At 37.2% G+C, this 18862-nt stretch overlaps 2 protein-coding genes across 17 annotated transcripts in view; one reads left to right on the top strand and one right to left on the bottom strand.

The window, feature by feature from the left end:
* The window catches only part of PHC3 (polyhomeotic homolog 3), a 72622-nt gene extending 59974 nt beyond the window's left edge, over positions 1-12648 (top strand). For 8 of the 11 annotated variants that reach the window (XM_036017675.1, XM_036017674.1, XM_028503958.2 and 5 more), the window contains 3 exons: positions 1512-1644; positions 1736-1967; positions 7057-12648. In XM_036017675.1, the coding sequence (XP_035873568.1) occupies positions 1512-1644; positions 1736-1967; positions 7057-7211 (520 nt within the window). In that variant the 3' untranslated portion in view covers positions 7212-12648. Of the gene's footprint in view, positions 1-1511; positions 1645-1735; positions 1968-2144; positions 2272-7056 lie in introns of those variants that run through there. The other 3 variants (XR_004901274.1, XM_036017677.1, XM_036017678.1) reach the window with 3 other exon arrangements.
* A 2565-nt stretch (positions 12649-15213) lies between these two features.
* GPR160 (G protein-coupled receptor 160) overlaps positions 15214-18862 on the bottom strand; it is a 40754-nt gene continuing 37105 nt past the window's right edge. For all 6 annotated transcript variants that reach the window (XM_036017679.1, XM_036017682.1, XM_036017683.1 and 3 more), the window contains one exon: positions 15214-18197. In XM_036017679.1, the coding sequence (XP_035873572.1) occupies positions 17119-18132 (1014 nt within the window). In that variant the 5' untranslated portion in view covers positions 18133-18197 and the 3' untranslated portion in view covers positions 15214-17118. The remainder of the gene's footprint in view (positions 18198-18862) is intronic.

Raw genomic sequence — 18862 nt, 5'->3', positions numbered from 1 at the left:
TTACTTCCACCATAAAATGTACATGAGGAAAATTTATTTTGGTATCTTGTATATTGGCCCTAGACAGTTATCAATAGCAAAGTTAATTGAGATTAATTCTTGTCATTTTTCTGAAAAATCTTAGAGCAAAAGAGTTTTGAAAATAAGAAATTACAGTGGCAATTTTATATGTATTTAAAAAAGAGGAACTGCAGCCGTCAGGTGACTCAATTGATTAGAGCATCATCCTGTACACCCAAAGGTTGTGGGTTTGATCCCTGTCAGGGCACATACTTAGGTTACAGGTTTGATCCCCTGTCAGGGTGTGCACAGGAGGCAACCCAGTATCTATCTGTCTGTCTCTCTCTTTTTCTCCATCCCCTCCCTAAAGTCCTCAGCTGAGGAGTTTTTTTTTTAAAAGGAATTGCATGTATTTTTCTTAGCCTTTCTATAGCTTTTTAGAAATTTGTTTCTTGATTTGTTTTCACTCTTCTATCTGGGGGCAGGGTTGGCAAACTGCCCAGGCGAGTCATTCCTGTAACCTATGTTTGTGTGGCCCCTGAGCCAAGGATGGTTTTTAAATTTGGGAGTGGTTGAAAAAAATCAACAGAATAAATGTTTTGTGACTCATGAAAATTATGGGAAATTCAAATTTTAGTGTTACTAAATGAAGCTTTATTGAAACACATTTATGCTCATTCATTATGGCCTATGACTGCTTTCATGGTAAAATCGTAAAGTTGACCAGTTGTGGCAGAGATATAATGGCCCACATAACCTAACAATTTTACTCTCTGGCTCTTTATAGAGAAAGCTCCCTGGCCCCTGTTCAAGGGCCTTGCAACCCAATAAATGGCACAGGACTCTTCTAAGCTGTTATTATGCCTTATTAAGGTTATTCAAATATACTAGATAGTCTATTTTGATAAAATAAAAATCTTTCAGTCAGTTTTTAAAAATTACGTATTTTCAAATTCCCTGAAGAGTGAAAGCTGTGAATTTCTTGTATAACTTTGAAATCTCAACTTTACATTTTCACTCTTTGATTTCAAGTAATATTTTAAAAAAAGTCTTTTAGCCATTTGAGATTTTCTCTTTCTCTACTGTGTTAACTTATTTTTATTAATCCCTCTTTAGAAATTATTACTTGGGAAAATAGCAGTTTGGATGAACATCTAAATAGTTAATTCATAACTTCTTTTTCTCCTGGAACTTTGAAGTATTATGCTGCTGTAAAAATCAGTTCTCTATTTTGCAGAAAGTTTCCCACTATCATGCTGTTATTAGGAGGAAATATCAATACTTGTCCAGTATTAGATTGAGAGATGTATTATTCAGATATATAAGAAGCCAGTTTTTGACTGTTGGCATAAGTAAATCCACTGAACACTATGGTACTCTCTGAGGTGTTACAGTTCTTAATGAAGTATATGACACTTACTGATTCACAAATTCACTTTAAAGTCATAATTAACTACTAAATAGAGTGTCCCATATATCATTTAATATTTTTTCTTACTTGAATTTCTTAGGTACAATGTTAGCTGTTCTAAAAAATTTGCACTTAGTCGTTGGAATCGTAAGCCTGATAATCAGAGTCTTGGGCATCGTGGCCGTCGTCCAAGTGGCCCTGATGGGGCAGCAAGAGAACATATCCTTAGGCAGGTCTGTAGAAACCTTGCTTCAATGTACAATACCCTTTTCAGTAATGCAAGGAAAGTGCAATGCTGTATTTTACTTGTACTACATTTTCCAGCTTCCAATTACTTATCCATCTGCAGAAGAAGACTTGGCTTCTCATGAAGATCCTGTGCCATCTGCTATGACAACACGCCTGCGAAGGCAGAGTGAGCGGGAAAGAGAGCGTGAGCTTCGGGATGTGAGAATTAGGAAAATGCCTGAGAACAATGACTTGCTACCAGTTGCACAAACAGAGCCCTCTATATGGACAGTTGATGATGTCTGGGCCTTCATCCATTCTTTGCCTGGTATGTAATTCGGCACTTCGGCCTTCATAATTTTCTTGTGCATTCACACACAGGTATGACGTTAGCTCCACCCACACCTATTGCGCGAAAGGGTTAAAGAAGTACTTATGTGTATATATCAATTAAATGCCACTTGCTATTGAAATGTGATCTGTTTCCTCTTGCTTATTCCCTCAGCACAACTGGGTATTTTCTCATACCCCCAAGTCGATAAAAACTGACTAGTCCTGCTTCTGCTGTGACACCCCAGCCGGTGAAGATATTAAAGGTGCTCTCTTCTCTTCAGTCTGATTTCTCTCGAGAGGTCAGTAGAGAGATTGAATCAGACTTCTTCCCTTCTGCTCTTCTATTTTTCTATTCTGTTTTCTCCTTATTTCCTAAATTAACCTTTTTTAAAAAGAAATAAGAGAGACTGTAATTTTTTTTTACATTTTTGAAAATTAATGAAGACCTTTTAGAATATGATACGATTTTGGTTTCTTTTAAAAAATCAGGCTTGTTCTTTAAAAGGAAGCTGCATTCTTCAATTCTTTGCAATAAGTAGGTATCATGAACAGTTCCCAAATTTGATTTTTTAAGTAGACAACTAGCATCCAGTTATGATAGTCTGTCCCAATATTAAGGATAACTTTCTTATGTTTTTCTGCTCTCATTTTGGTATTCTTTCCATCAGCTTAATCTTTAAGTTCTTTATCTTTTTTCCTTAGTGCAACAGTAATCCTTTATGTCCACTGGCTGGCTACTAAAGACATCTACTTATGATGAGATCCACACTGGTTATGTATGCTAAGACAATATATTCTTTTAAATCAATGAATCTTATCATTCACTTTGGCCTTATGAATGTGGAACACAAAAAGATTTAAAAATTTGTTCAGTTTTGGTTTTATTGTGAATCATACCATTTCTCCTGACACAGCTTTCCAGGGAAATGTGTCCCCTTTGAGGTTGTCTGTAGGCTTGTTAGAATTAATCCAGCTATTTTCTGTGCAGGTGACCACTGTCTCAGAAGGAAACTTACAGCTAATGCGCTATGAGAGTAAAGGGAGTGTATTCAGTGTTACTGCTCCTTAAAAACCTGTCAGCCATTTTACCTTATATACAGAACTCTGGGATTTTATTAAATGGTTTTTTGAAAGCTTGTTTTAGACATGCTAAATAAGTTTTTTTTAAAAAAGAAGAACAACATATGGTCATTTTTAAAGAAAAGAAATTGTTTAAAGAGGGATACATTTTTCAGGGAAGAGTTTTAAGCATACACCTAAGAAAACTTAGGTGTGAGTTAAGTGCTGGCCATGTGGGTTTATAATCTGCTTTAAAACTGATGTATTAGAGGATGGTGAGTCTTTGCTGTTTGTGGTTTTAATACTTAATGAAATAAGGTTTAGATTTTAGAACAGTTTAGATTAATCTTGAGATTAAAACCTAAAATCTGTACTGATCTCCTGGGCTAGACTTTGACTGTGTCATCTTCAGAAGTCGTCCCAGTACTCCAGCTGGGGCACGCGAGCTGTGTGTTAGTGGGATTTCTCCTGTGGTGGCATGTACTTCTCTTTCTTCCGGGCTGGGGGTGGCGTTCATATCCTGAAGACAGTAGTTGGCTAGTGAACAAGTAACGGAGTGTGCTGAGTCTTGTCACTTCATGTACTTTCTTTAGGGCTAATTTTCTAATTTTCCCTAGCATCCGTTTGACATGAGGATACCCTGGCTGCTTTTATTAGAACAAAGACTCCTTTGTCTTACTCAGTTCGTCAAGACACTTAATTTTGTTCCTAGTGTTTAGTGAACATTACATGTCATTAAAAGAAGACTGCTTTATAATTGAGAATTGCCTGGTACTGTTTAAGAGTCTGCTTAATATAACTGCTTTTCTTTTACTGATTAAGTGGGAATGTTTTCACACTGCTTTGATAGGTTAAATAACAAGCTTTTTTGTGTGATCAATATATTTTCTTTCTCAAAGTTTTTCTCTATATAATGCCTATAAGCTTAAGGTAAACCTCATACCAGAATAAGCCTTTATCTTCATTTTCCTAGGCTTCTCTGGCCTTTGTAAACTTCCTTTTGAGCCCCTCGCAGCTCATTCGGGGCTGTTTGTTTGTTCCCTGCCGCCTCCTCCCCAGGTAGTCTACTCCCCAGTTTTTTTTTCATTGAATGAACAAGCTTGTAAATTTTGTACTCTTTGGTGTTTTGTTGCTTTCCGGGTGAGGTTAGGCTTTCCTCTTTTATTAGGGCACCTAAATTTACTCCTGGAGTTTCCTCTTCTCTTTGTGTAATGTCGTCTTGTGAACCATCCTGGTGGGACCGTACTAAAGCCAGTGTGCAGTATACCCCATCTCAGAGCTGTTACCAGAAGGAAGAATTTTCTTCTAAATTTTTGTGCATTAAAAAGTTTGCTACAGAGATGATTCTATTTCTTTTCAGTTAATTGCAGTTATCTTCTTTAACTTTTTATTGAAACAGTGAACTGCCTTTTGCAAATCACTTTATCCTGTATTTATCGATCTGATCCGCGGATCTGCAGTTGATTTGGTTCCTCTGTTGGCATAGAAAGTGTAGGACTCGTATAAAACATGACTCTTCACTGGTTTTCACAAGACTAACGTTGGGACTTGGTTATTCTGTATATTGTGTGGAAGGGGGTATCTTTTCACCAACCATACTGAGGTCATTTTTTGTGCAGGGTGAGTTTATTTTGGGTTTGTCTAGAAAAGTGACTGGATGCCCGCCAAGTTCAGTTGTGACCCATGCCCGTGGGCTAAGGTCTGTGCGCACCCCGACAGCTGTTTCTGGTGAGGTGCAGCCAGCCAGCTGGTTTCAGCAGCTGGGGTGTGGTCTGTACGAGTCCCCGGGATGTCAGTCATTTTACAGAGGCAGATTCTAATGTCAGAAACTAGTGGAACTTGACCTCAGCATACCTTAAGCATGTAGAATTTTTTAAAAATTCATTTTTCTCTAATGATTTTTCTGGAAGCATATTTATCTATTTTTGTCCCTTTTTCTCTTTTAAGTTACTGTATTTTTTTCATTTCTGTACTAATGTATAGTATAACCAACACCACCCCCTTTTTTTTGGTTGGCTTGAGAAAATTGTGATCCAAAATTCTGAAGATAATGCTTCCATATTTGATCATGCTATTTCCTAAACACTTTTGTTCTTTATTATTTTGCTGCTACGTTTATTGCGCACCTACAAGAAGACATTTGAAGAGGAATCTCGTAATACAGAGGAACCAGCACATGCTGTATATTTTCCTCATGGAGAACTCCTTGTTTCTATTCCCAAATGTAGCTCTTACGGTCCTCATTACTTCTCATTGCTCTTGTTTTCTGAATCTAAGTAAGTCCTACCCTGTCTTTCTCTCTCTTCTTTTCTTTCCTGTGTTCTTGTAAGTAAGACTGAAGAGAGAAGAACATTAGTTCTTTCATATAAAGAACAATGAAGTCACAGCTAGATGCAAGATTAGTCAGTTTTATCTGCCCAGTTTTGAGAGCTACCTCTGGGAAAAGAAAAGAGGCTTTTCTATGGTGAGTAATTCCATTTTAATGGAATAGTTTCTTTTATATGGTAAATGGGCAAAACCATAAAAATTTTGCATAGGATACTTCTGAATTGTCAATGTTTAAGAGTCTGACAAATTATTGAAGTAGAGAACATGACAAATGTTCTGCTGAAGTATTCTTCTCAGTGTATACATACTGGAAAAGGGGGGGGGAAATAGGAAAGATTCAACCAACAAAGAAGGCAAAAGATGTAAGGGAAAAGATGACCGTACAGCGAAATATAAAAGAGGTGTTCAGGTTACTCTTACTTGTAGCGTCTCGGCAGCGTCTCAGTAATTCACTTACCAAAAATATGTTTATTTAGCACCCACAGTGCTTTGTACTTGGTGTCGGAGTTATAGGGAATGAATTCATTATCTGTATAAACAAGAGGATTATACGTTTGCAATAGAAAGATACTTATTTCTTCAAAGTTGTGGTATCCAAAAGTCTGATGTAACTATTTCCATTTTTTATCTTTTTCTTTGTGTTTTCCCTTAAAATGCTGATTTGAATGAAATAGAGACTAAGCTATTAGTATTTATTCTTAAATATATTTTTATAATGTTACTGTCTAAGGAAGCTTCTACATTTGGCTCTCTCTTCTTGATTCTTTAATGTATTACCTTACCTGATAGTTTCTTTTTCCTTCCTGGGAAAGTTTATTGAGTAACTTGACTGTAAAATTTGGTGGATAATAAAAACATTTGGAGTTCAAACAGATGCTAGCATTGTGTTTATCACCTTAAAAAGCACCTGGTTTTGACTGAGACCTAAAATGTTGGTTATTTGGCAAGAGATTTGCCAGTAAGGTCTAATTTCAAAGAGAACTTATGTTTGAAAAGTGGAGATGAATCTATGATACTAAGATTTGGAGTCGAAATTACAAGTTGAGCAGGACAGTAGGTTTCCATAGCATTCCAGTGGAACAGTACTACAGTCTGGATGGATTGATTCTGTCCTGAGTGAACAATAAAAAATGTTTTAGGTATGCTTGCCACTGAATGTTGTAAATTAAAATAAGGTACAAGTGATAATGAAAGTGGTACTTTGGTACGTAAGAAAATATTTCTAAATTGTTATTTAAATGACAGAACATTATATTTTATTCCTGTGCATCTGTACATGGAGGATATATGATACAAAGTTAGGTTCGTGAGGTTTAATAAGTATTTAATCTAAATTTGTTGTGTGTGTGGCATGCTTTGAGGTGACACCGTCGTCCTTTTTGTGAAGATACGCTATATCTAGACTGATCACTCTGAGCATTTCACCTGACTCTTACTAATTATTTCTATATTATGTTTAGAACTAGAATTCCAAGTAAATTGCTTTATTTGGATTTTGTATTAACTTTTATTTACAGAATGCCAAGGGATACTCTCTTCTTCGGGAGTGAACCTAAGACTACCATAAATAAATCTGATTCATTTCTCAGCCTGTATTTCAGAGACTCAGGCCCAGGGAGAGCATAGCTGTGACTGTTAGGAGTAACGCATCCTTATTGTGTGTTAATTCTAACTTCCTTCCTCCCATCAAATTCCAGGCTGCCAGGATATCGCAGATGAGTTCAGAGCACAGGAGATCGATGGACAGGCCCTTCTCTTGCTAAAAGAAGACCATCTTATGAGTGCAATGAATATCAAGCTGGGCCCAGCCCTGAAGATCTGTGCACGCATCAACTCTCTGAAGGAGTCTTAACAGGATCATGAGCCTTTGAGATAACAGGAGTTTTACTCTTCTTAAACAAACTCGTAAGGTCGGCCTGTTGGTCTGGAATATTATCACTTATTGTGGTGGATAGCCAAGTACATTGGGATTTCCACATCAGAAGCTGATATTTCTTCTACAGATACAATAATTCATCATAAATTTTCATAATCAGCCAACATTGGTGAAATTCATTTTACAGATTACACACAACATAAAGACTTGTTACAGAGGGCCATGATATTTTTCAAAGAAATATGTTATAGTACATAATTTTTTAAGAAGTAATGTTTATCATTAATATAAAGAATTCTTTTAAAAGTAATTTAATGATTTATGTTTTTCCTCTTTTGAACCAATTTTGTTATACGCTTTCCTATTCTATAAGTTTTCCATAGGTTGTCATGAGAGGTAATTTAGGAGTCCAGTGACTAGGATCATATGCAGTGAGCTACCAGAGCATTTTAAAAGAACATGTCTGTTAGAAAGCTGCTTTGTCTGTAAAAAAGAATTGCATTCTAGCATGAATAATACTGATCTGGAAGTCCGAAGAGTTGGTTTCTGTTCCAAACTTGACCAAGAATTTGTTGTAGCTGGAAAGTTTTCCTCTTAGATTTTGTATATTTAGAGCTATGGTTCCCAAGGGAGATCAGTTTTGCTGCCCAGGGGACGTTTTGGTTGTCACAGCTTGTGTGGACGAGGGTGGGTGGCTTTTGTGCCTGACACATGGAGGACAGGGGGACTGCTGTCTCTCCCACAGCACACAGGACAGCCCTCTGCAGCAGAGTTACGCGGTCCAAAATGTCAGTAGTGCCAGGGTTGAGAAACTCTGGGGTAAGAATTACAACGTTTCTCTTTTTCATCCAAAGGCATACTTTATCCAATGGAAATATTTCAGATATTATCAGTGTTCTGCTGAAGTATTTTTCCCAGTGTTTGCATACTAGAAAAGTGGTGGGGGGGGGGACCATTAAATTGACTGATTAAGTGAGGACTAGCATACAAGGAATTTGACTCTTAGAAGATGTTTTATATTATCTTTAACATCTCCCTGCTCTGATGTTCCTATACAGCAGGCATAGTCTGATTCTACCTTATGAATCAGTGCACGCACAGCCTTTGCTAACAAAGCAGTTGTTCGTTTGTGGTAGGCTTGTATGTGTGGTCTTTGGGGTTTTTCTAATGTTGAACATGCTGGGTCTAGCTAGAAAGCATATTCCTTTTTCCTTGACTCAAGCCCTGCATACTGCTTCAGAGCACTTACCAAGTGATATCTCTTGGATGGTGAAATGTAATTTTGTATGTACATGTTTCAGGGGAAAAATTTTTAAAGCAGAACCTTTCACTGAACAATTAGTGATCTGTTAGAATTATGACACTAAAAGTTATATGAGTCCTAAGCGCTTTCTAGTCCTGGACATCAAGAATTTGTTTGAATCTTTTTCATCGTATCTTTACCACACAATGGGGATGTTTTATAATTGAAGGAAAGTGCAGAGATATTTGGCGTCAGTGGGAAAGAGTCCATGGGTTTCAGGCACGGTCACTGCTCTTTTCAGAAAGATTGTGTTGAGCTAGTAGAAGACTAAAGATGTCACTGAGGACATCACAGATATTTATCTTTCGGCTTTGTGTACATTAGAGAATGTTGATTATTTTTATACAAAAATACAGCGGGTAATTTTTTTAATCTTTAGATGCCTCTTGTTTGAATGTATGCTTTGTGGGATTCTTTTGTGTAGTATCATTTAAAAAACGATGTTTACTGATAGTTACATGTAGGATTAGAGTGTGTGTAATACAGTGTAAGGCTCCTGTTCCAGACCTGCAATAGCTTGTAGTCCGTGTTACATATTTCCTTGTATCCCATTTTTAATGATCACATTCAAGTTTCAAGGTAAGGTAGGTACTCTGTAGGCAACTTTCACTTATTAGCATTTAATCATTGTGACAAGAGTTGTCACAGGCTTGACTTTTTCCTTCATGTTGCAATTTCAGAACAATTACAGACTGAGCACTAGTATGAGATGGTCCACTGTATGGGGGTGGGGACACAAAGGAATTAAAACTTGATTATAGATAAACCACAGCTTATGTAAAATTGATTATTCGGGAGAGATTCCCCTTGCAATAATGATTACCTCCCATGACTGTATTATCTATAGCCTTCAAGGTGTTAGCTTTGGACTGTTACAGGTTCCCCTTTTCTTTACACCCCTTCTAATAGCAGTCCTGTGCCTGGCACTGTGTTAAGTGTCCAAGAAAGCTTGCCAGAGGGGTTTCCGTGTGAGAGCACCTTATAATCTTCTATCTCATAATAATAATAATAATAATCTTAAGAATACTCTAGATCTTCTGTTGTCTCCACTCAGAAAATAGCAGAGAGTATACTTGCTTTTTTCAGCTGAGTCTTTTCATTTAGAAATGGCTCCTGTGCTTTCAGCTGGTCAGTCTCACCTTCGATGCAGCTGTTTCTTTCAAGATAATTAAACCGTCTTAGTTTCAGTTATGTATAATGGACATGGGTGATCACACTGGGTGTCCACCTCTCTCCTGAGCTTTAAGCAGTTTTCTTATGATATAGATGGGAAGAGTACTATTGTTTTCATTTTTCCTTCATATTATTGTTTCAGAATTTTGATTGATGAGAGGGAATGACAAGCAGAAAGGGGATATGGGACGCTCTTCCTATTTTTGCCACTTAAGTTCACATTTTCTGACTTCTTTAAACAGATGCAATCTCTTTCCATTGAGGGAAAAGCTTTAAGCCATGCATTCCTAAGAAAGTAAACAAGCAGAGAGAGCTGGTTTGTAAAAGTTATTTTTCAAGTGACACGGGTTTTCATCAGAAACCCTCGTACCCGGGCGTCTGACACAGCCACGCAGCTTTGATAACACTGATGTGGTATGAGACAGACTGCTGTCCCCAAACCTGTCACTTTTTAAAGTGGCATTTAAGTATTTCCAAGATGGTATTTCTAATTTGCAGTGGCTTCCTGTAAACAGGGTGTTTTTAGTCCCACTTTCAGGACTGTCACCTAGAAGGAGAGAAGGGGAAGTGGGAGGGGAGAGATGCCCGTGAAGAGACTCGGGAGTGGGAGAGGCGGCTGCTGCGCTCGCTAGCTCATCCCGCCTCAGCACCGAGCAGGAGTCTGCACTTTGGAGCTGATGCTCACGTTTTACCTAGTTTCAAATGGAAATGACTTTAAGTGGCCCACTGTTTTTTATTTTTGTTTCCTGGTGTGTTGAAACACTTAGAACTGTATGAAATATTTTTATGTCCATGCCTTTGAATAACTTTTGACATAGCTGATTTTCATATAACCAGTGTGAAGTGACAGTTGGGCATGTATTCCAACGCTGGCCGTAGACTGAGATCTGCCCTGGAGCCCCTGTCACTGATGTGTTCAGCTCAGTGTTATTAAGTCCCATTGTCTGTATTTGAAGGGTGTTGGCACAAGTGTGCTAGGGAGGCAATATATATAGATTGTGTAGTCTTAGGTTGTGTTTACGAGTGTGGAAATAGTTTCAGAAAGAATAAACTATTGTAGGTGTGTGTGAGTGATGTTTCCGCACAGCTGTGTCAAAAGGACGAAATCCCTGACTGAACACACTGTTCAAACATTTTAAAGATTACTGTCAACCAAAACAGCCTGGTTATATTTTGCGGTTAGAAGATCCTCGCTCTTAGTGAATGGCAGGAACACACGCAGCGATTGTGCAGCTAGCATAGAGCATTACCTAATGGCACGAAAGGGCCGTCCTCACAACTTACCTGCCTAAGCCTCCTCTAGCCCTAAACTCAGCGTGAAGACGCTCTTCTCAAAGAGACCTCTGCCTGAAAACCCTCGAAGAGGGTCTTGCAGTGGGGTTACTTTTAGGAAGGTAACTGGAAAGGGCTTTCTAGTTTCTAACCATCGGGTTTCAGTGAAACCTCTGGGCAGCGGAACCGGCGCACCTATCTGTGCACAGTGTTCGCTCCAGCTGCTCCCTCTGCGTTTTCCAGGGTGGGGGGTTGGGAAGTGGGGAGGAGACCACAGACAGGAGGAAGAGCGCTCCAGACCCAAGGGGACAGCACGGTTGACTGAGTGAGGTCATGCAGTACAGATAGGCCTCCGGTAGTTCAAAATAATAAATTGTAATGGCTGGACCCCTGTTACACAATAACAGGGTGTTTAGTGCATTGGGATTTACCTGTCTGTATTCAGCCTCCATTCTTTCACTCTGTGTCAGGTGGCCCTGCCCTTAGGAGCACACTAAGAGTTCCAGTGATACATGAGTTACTTTTGACTTTGAAAGAGGCGACAGCTATTGTTGTTGGAAAGTATTTGTCAAAACCTCAAAGGTTAATCATTATAATTGTAATCAGTTATTGAGTATTCGCTTTCAGATGCCACAGTTGAGTCAACCTTATGAATTTTTATAAAGAAAAGCAGTTTTAAGATCATATTTTAGTTGCTAGTTTGTGTCTCAGTCCAAGAATTGGATGGCTAAGAGCCGGCTGTAAGTTTTTCTTGATCAGTGTGGGTTTCTGTCAACGCGAGCCTGCCTCTGTTTCTTTGATGCGCAGGAGTGCTGATCACACGTGCTTCCATTCTCGCTCAAATCTGTTCGGAACATTTGATTTCATCTTAAAGGTTGATTCAATTTAGATAAGCACAAATACAGTATTAGGGAAAGTAAATATGCAATTTTACTAAAATTTCATTTCAACCTATTAAAAGCTATATATCTTTAAAAGAATTCTTTGGGAAGCTAATCCTCTTTGGTTAGAAGCTCAAAAAATACGTCATCATATAATTTCCTTCAGAGCGGCAATACTAGCCATTTCTTCAATTAAAAAATGTTAAAAATTATGTTGTCTTTAGAAAAAGTTTCCTAAATTTTTAAGCATTCTAGTTTTACACGTTATTTTTAGAGCTGATTTAATCTAGCTTAAAATAATAATATAAGAAAGCTCTTTTTGAAAGTTGTAAAGCACTAATACAAATGTAATTATTACCATCATATTCCACAGCAAAACACTGTTTTCCGCACGCGCACTCTGGTTAGTGTGCACAGAGGGGTGACCCCCCCTTTCCAGGTCTGACACCCGGCACCTCCAGGGGAAACGGTCCCCTTCTGCTCGGACGGACGACCTTTCAACAAAGTGCCATGTCTGTGGAACCCTTTGGGAAATGTTTTCCACGAATGTTTCATCTCTTTCCTTTTTATAGCTTATGAACATTTAATTTTATTTAAGATGACATTTTAACCTCGGATGTTAAAGAGGTACTCTAGAAAGGTATTTTTTTCTATTGTCTTTGAAAAATACAGTTGCTGTCAGTGATACCAGGGGTGTAAATATGCATCCACAGAAAGAAAACCTGTGCAAAGCTGTTTAAATCTATTGTTTAAAAGCATAGTAATTAATGAAGCTTAATTTGGAGAAAGAAATCAATGTAAATTAAAAGTTACACTGATGTGGCATAGTTTAAAATTTGAGAGTAATATAATAAGTCCTTTTAGATGACCTATTTAAATTGACTGTAGTAATCTTCTTAAAGATTGATAGTAGCCATCATTATTGGCCCAAAAGTTACACTTTTGGAAGTATTATCAGTGCTAAATCTGTGTTTTGCGAGCTTTAATTGATGGAGGTGAAGAAGTTGGTTTTTATGAGGGTGGTGGGGCTGGGAGTGAAATAAACATGAATCTATTCAAGTTTTCAGTCTTGCCTCAAAACTCCAGAAGTATCCATTGTTTAAATCTTTTAGAATGTTAGAAACATTTCATCCTTTTTGTTTTAGGTAATACTAAATAATCTGCTTCAATAATTAAGCAATAGATGAACATAATCATTCTGTTACTGTGATGAACGGGCTTTACATGCATTTGATGAATTAGCTATGACAACGTAAGTTACTTTCTTTTTAACCCGTTTCCTTCTCTGAATATACAGCACGGGGCCTGTCCTACTCAAAATGTTGGTTTGGGTTAAATCATCTATGAGTTTCCTCCCAGCTCTAAAACTATGATTTGGGGCCGCATAATGGGATATTTTTAAGTTGCTCCTACTTAATTCTCACTCCCTTTTAACAGTTCATTTCATACTTCTGAGCTATTGCTAAAAGATCATTATTAAGCATTATTTCCTTGGTCACCTTGTTTTTGTTGTCCTAAGGAATGAGGCAGAAAATTCAGACAGACAAGCAAATGCGGACATTTTTCTAAATTCCTCCTGCTAGTTAACCATGGACTCTGTGAACACACATGAACAGCATCATATATTCATCCATTCACTTAGCAAACCATTTGAACACTTACTATGTGCAGTGTGTGTTGCACATGACCTAAGGGACTGGTAATAAGTAAACAGAATCTCTCCAAACAAAATTCTGATTGCATTTTAAACAGATATACACAATTATTATTACTTAATGCACTGACTGTACAGTTGGGACTGAGGGAATTTTTGTATGCATTGGGAGGGATTAGGCTAGATATGTAAGAGTCTGAGTGAATCACTAAACATCAGTCAGTCATATACCTGATTAGGTTATAAAATTAAAGGTACTAATACTAAGAATTTATATTTTGAGACTGTTGTGACAGCCCATATTTCTAAGAATCATTTTGACACTTGAATCTATTCCAGAAGTGTTACTATGCAGGGCGTGTGACAACCATACAAAGACACTGGTGCTGACTTACTATAAATTTTTTAAATTATTTTTTTATTGTTCTATTATAGTTGTCCCAGTGTTTGCCCATTGCTCTCCCCTGCCCCGCCCACCCGACTTGCCATACAGTTTAACTGTAAAAGCTTTACACCCAGTATTGACAGTGAAGTAATGATCTAAAACTGAAAAATCTCAAAGGACGTAGCTGAACAGGTTTTGTTTTTTATTTGGTTTTGGTTTATTTTTAAAACAAGAAAGAGTACATAAAATAACTTTTATTATAAATACCTAATCTTTAGAAAGCACACATTACATAGTAAAAGGGGTCTCCTTTGAAATGTAGAACTAGTCATAAAAGAGTTCTTTTTTGTTGTCGTTTTTTTATCCTCACCTGAGGTCAATGAAAAATTAGCTTTTTAGAGGGGGTGGGGAGAAACACTGATTGGTTGCTTCTCGTACACTTCCCCAACTGAGGATCTGCAGCCCTGGCTTGTCCCCTGACAGGGACCGAAACTGCAGCCTTTCAGTGTGGGGCTATCTCCAACCAACGGAGCCCCCCAGTCAGGGCAAGAGTTCAGTGTTTAAACTGACAGCTGTCTGGGGAGTGAGCATTGAATGGGATCAATTCTTAACTGGGTAGAGGACTCCTTGCCACACGAGGATTCTGTGAATCACACTGTAATCATCCTATTAATACAGCTTTATATATATTAACACTGCTTGATTCTAACATTCTATAAAGATTTTTAAACAATCTAATATTAAAAAATCCTTTTATGCATCAAAGTCACAGCTTCTTAAAAACAGGAATACTGACATCCAAGTAATTTGATAGTCTGGATTTAAAATTTTTGCCATGGCACAGTCTGTCTTAATTTACCCAATTTAAAAAATATTTTATGCTGTTAAAATATATATTGCATAAATACTTTTTGTATATATATATTATTTAAGTTTAAAAAGTCATTGGAGTTTGCAAGGATGGTATGATTGTGGATGTTTCCAGGACGTTTAACCACGTTCCCAATCACCTTATTCAAAATCTTGGTCATTTTGCTTTTTTGCCATAGGGGGAAAAAGTCAAAGTAGGTTCCAACATTACCCTGAGAGTGAGGAGCACGCCGGTGGTGAGGGCAGCAGCGGCCGAAGGCTGTGTGCGGGGCGGCTGCCAACACTGGCGGCGGGCATGTAGGGCCTCTGCTGGGTCAGTGCTTTTTGTCTTGGTGGGTAATTTTTTTTTGGTTGTTGGTTTAACAAAGGCAAATTGTGATAAACTGGTTTTATAAAACATACTAATTTTTGATGCTTCAAGCACATATTAACTGATTTTTATTCCTCCTTTTGGTTCCTCACATTGTTCTTAAATAGGACTTTCATGTTATTAAAGCCTCAAAAGCTGATCCACCCAGGATGAAGCATCACCAAGGGGGGAAAACATTTTTTATCCTTACAGAAAACAAATGTTAAGATTATATATAAATGTATTCTTTACATTGGATATTGTATTAGAGTCCTCCTTACAGGAAATTGAATAGTTTTAGCACTCCTAGCATTAGCATTCTTAGATTGGTGTCTATAGCTACAGTTTTCAAATGTATAACCTGAAAATGAAGTTAATTTTCCATTATAAGAGCACACCATGATCTATGTAAAAAGATTGTCCATTTGGTGTATTTTTTTAAAAAAGAGAAGGCACTTTCATATTAACAAGTAGCATGTGTATTAATTTTAGATTTCCATATTTGTTGTGTCTGTATTCAGTAAAGTTAAAATTAAGCATTCAAATGTTTATTGATGGCAACATTAACTGTTAAATTAAAGCACCTTATACTCTGCTGCTTAAACTTGCTTGTAATTGCACCTTTGTTACCTGCACATTTTCACATAGAATATTGTTGTAACATTGCTTCATGTGGGTCTGGATGGAAGGTTAGTGGGCCTGCAGGATCATTTATTTATGTTGTTTATAATTCAATAATATATTGTAGACCAGCTGTTAAGTTCATTTCTTTAAAAATAAAAGCCTCTTCCATTTGGCTGGTCTATTGAATAATTTCTTTTTTTTTCTTTAAGTTTATGAGGCATGGGGAATACACTGAATGAATAACAATTAAAAAGCTTAATAAGGAGTTTGAAACAGTTATAAATTTTCCTGATTTAAAATCTATTGAGTTTAATTCTCTATTAAGTACAATATATTTTTAAATATTGTAATCCCGTGTCATGGTCAATTAGAAAGCAGTACATTCAGAGGAACGGTGTAGTGAAGGCCAGGTTTAGACATGGACAGATTAGACGGTGTCTAGGTAGTTCAATTAATTCACAAAGCGACTTCAGATTATTTGCCACTCGGATTCCTTTATTCCATCAGTCCTCAGCCAGGGGTGGTCTTGCCCACCATGGGCGGTGAGGCAGTGTCTGGAGATGCTGTGATTGCCGTGACTAGGGAGCAAGGGGCTACTGGTATCTGTGGGCAGAGGGCAGGGATGCTGCTGAACATTCCACAGTGCACAGGGTGTCTCCCCGACCAGAATGACCCAACCCAAAATAGCGATAGCGCCGAGGCTAAGGAACACAACTTTACTTTCACAGTGTGATACACTGCTGAAGTATTGAATAATTATGATTTGACATTCAAGTGACATTAAGTTATAACCGAAAATGAATCTGGTGTGTCATGGAAGGAAGCCTAGTCTCTAATCCCAGTTCTGTAAGGTAAGTAGGTGAAACTATGCTTCCAGGAATATTTACATTAAATACAGAGATATATTTTTTAAAATGAGCATCTTCCCCTTATGTTAAAATGAACTGGTATACAAATTCTTTAAGAAAATGACCTTCATCTTCTCACTTTGAATTTAATAAAAATGTTTAAGTTTGTAACAAAATTGGCAGCGAGTCTTTGGTGATCCGGTATCTTTTTGGATAACAGAAACATCAGTATGGCCGAATGTGAACTCAGTTCAGTTTCGTGTTAACATCTGTAACATGTAGTTTTCCTGAACAGGCATAAATTTTTTTCTTGCAATTATTTTGTTAAAAAAGAAACAATAACAACAAAAAAACCCAATGTCATAGCCCCAAAATACACATTCTGAAAAACTATGGACACAGTTGGCAGGTGGTGGTAGAGGGAGGCTTTGGTTCAGTTCCATCTCTGTAGGTCCTGAGTCATTCTTCCCTGTTTATAAAGTTACAATTCTTATCGTAGTTGTAAGTCTTAACGTGGCAACATACTAACAAATTATTATTGATATAGGCTTTTCCATTTGCTCAAGGTTATGAATTGCAAGTGGAATGAAGCAGCATTTCCAATTGACAAACGGATCCACAGGTAATGCAGTGTCTCTTAAATGAAGCTTGTGGCAATTCAACCAGCATGCCGTAGCAATGAGAAAACTGTTGACAAAGTACAACCACGGAATGTTCATCTCAATATATGCTGGAATCTCTACTTTAAATAAAAGGATGGTTATCTGAAGTAGTACAAATGGTAGCCAGGTACCAAGAAAACAGACAATGAACTTGGGCAAGAGTGCTTTTTTAGAGGTCCCGGTATAACCAGAGTGGGATGAAAAGGGAAAATAGAGGACAGTCTCATTCATGTAGGAAGTTATCCTAATAGCCTGTACCAACGTAATGACTTCTGACCAAGAGGCTATGAAAGCCATCAGTAAAATCATCACCATGGAAAATGACAGCCAGTAACTCTGAATGCTGATGTAGAAAGGACAGTGATAAGAATAAACATTCTGTGTCTTCAGCTTTTGGTAGATAGCTGCATCTCCCAAAACATAAGCAAATGCTGAAATCCAAATTAAAACTACCATAAAGAAATAAAATAATTTCTGACACTTAAATGGAAGGTTGGTTTTAGAAAAATTGAGATAATAATCTATACACGCTATCAGGAAAACTGGATAATGAAGAAAGCCGTAAGTAAAAGAAACAATTTGAGTAAATAAGCAGATGTGGTACTTGGTAACCCTAATGCCTAAAAGCACAAAATCCTTGAAATAGAATATAATGGAAATATTTACCAAAAGTAAAAGATCAATGAATGCTAGTGAAATGCAAAAATACTCCATAAAATTTTGATAGGTGTTTTTTCTTCTCATTCCCAGTGTGAGGACATTTAATAATATTTTTCCAAGTATAATCAAGACTAGCAGACAGTTACTGTCTAGGAGCTGATTTGTCGGATGTAGCTGGTATTGAGAAGAGCAGTTCTCTGAAGAAAGAGCAGTCATATTTAGTCAAATCTCACAGGGCCCACTGAAATACATGTAACACTGCTTCACTTCATTTCCCATCCCTGCAAGAAAAGAGAAAAAAATTTTGATGTTATCTTGATTCTATTTCCATTTTAAAGCTTTACAAAACAACTGCTTCAATTCTCAAAATTAATCTAAACATTTCCACAAGTAAATGTATAGATAAAAATCTATATTTCACATACAAGTTATAGAATATAAAGAAGAATTAATATGTATACTTTGGTCATTTTTTGAGACCCGTATCATTCAAAACTCTCAGATCTATAACCAAAATGTTACATATAAATTACTAAAACTTCTTTAAGTTTTAATAACTTGAAAAAAATAAAAGACTGACTTATTGGAGCTAATACACAGGCTTTGTTTTCTTCCAAATCATTTTTTTTATTTTAATTGTTGTTCAAATACAGTTTTCTGCCTTTTACTCCCATCTCAGCGAATACACAGGCTTAAAATAGCAGCCTACAGGTAATACTCTGAACAATCACTGATGAGCTGTAACACGTGTTACACTCTGTCTCAAGATAATGTTACCTCACCCTTCCATCCCCACCTTCTGTCAGTTTGTCAGTGAGGTTCAGGTAATGCAGATGGGGCCCTAGTGTAGCAGTATTTAAAACATTTTAGCGGCAGGATCATCATTCCTATTAGATCTCCAAAGGTCAAAGATACGGAACAGATAGATCAGCTGAAAATAATGGGA

The sequence above is a fragment of the Phyllostomus discolor genome, chromosome 2, assembly GCF_004126475.2.
Source record: "Phyllostomus discolor isolate MPI-MPIP mPhyDis1 chromosome 2, mPhyDis1.pri.v3, whole genome shotgun sequence".
Classification (NCBI taxonomy): Eukaryota; Metazoa; Chordata; class Mammalia; order Chiroptera; family Phyllostomidae; genus Phyllostomus; species Phyllostomus discolor.
The sequence above is the reverse complement of the archived record's forward strand: the minus strand, read 5'-3'. Positions and strand labels throughout refer to the sequence as shown.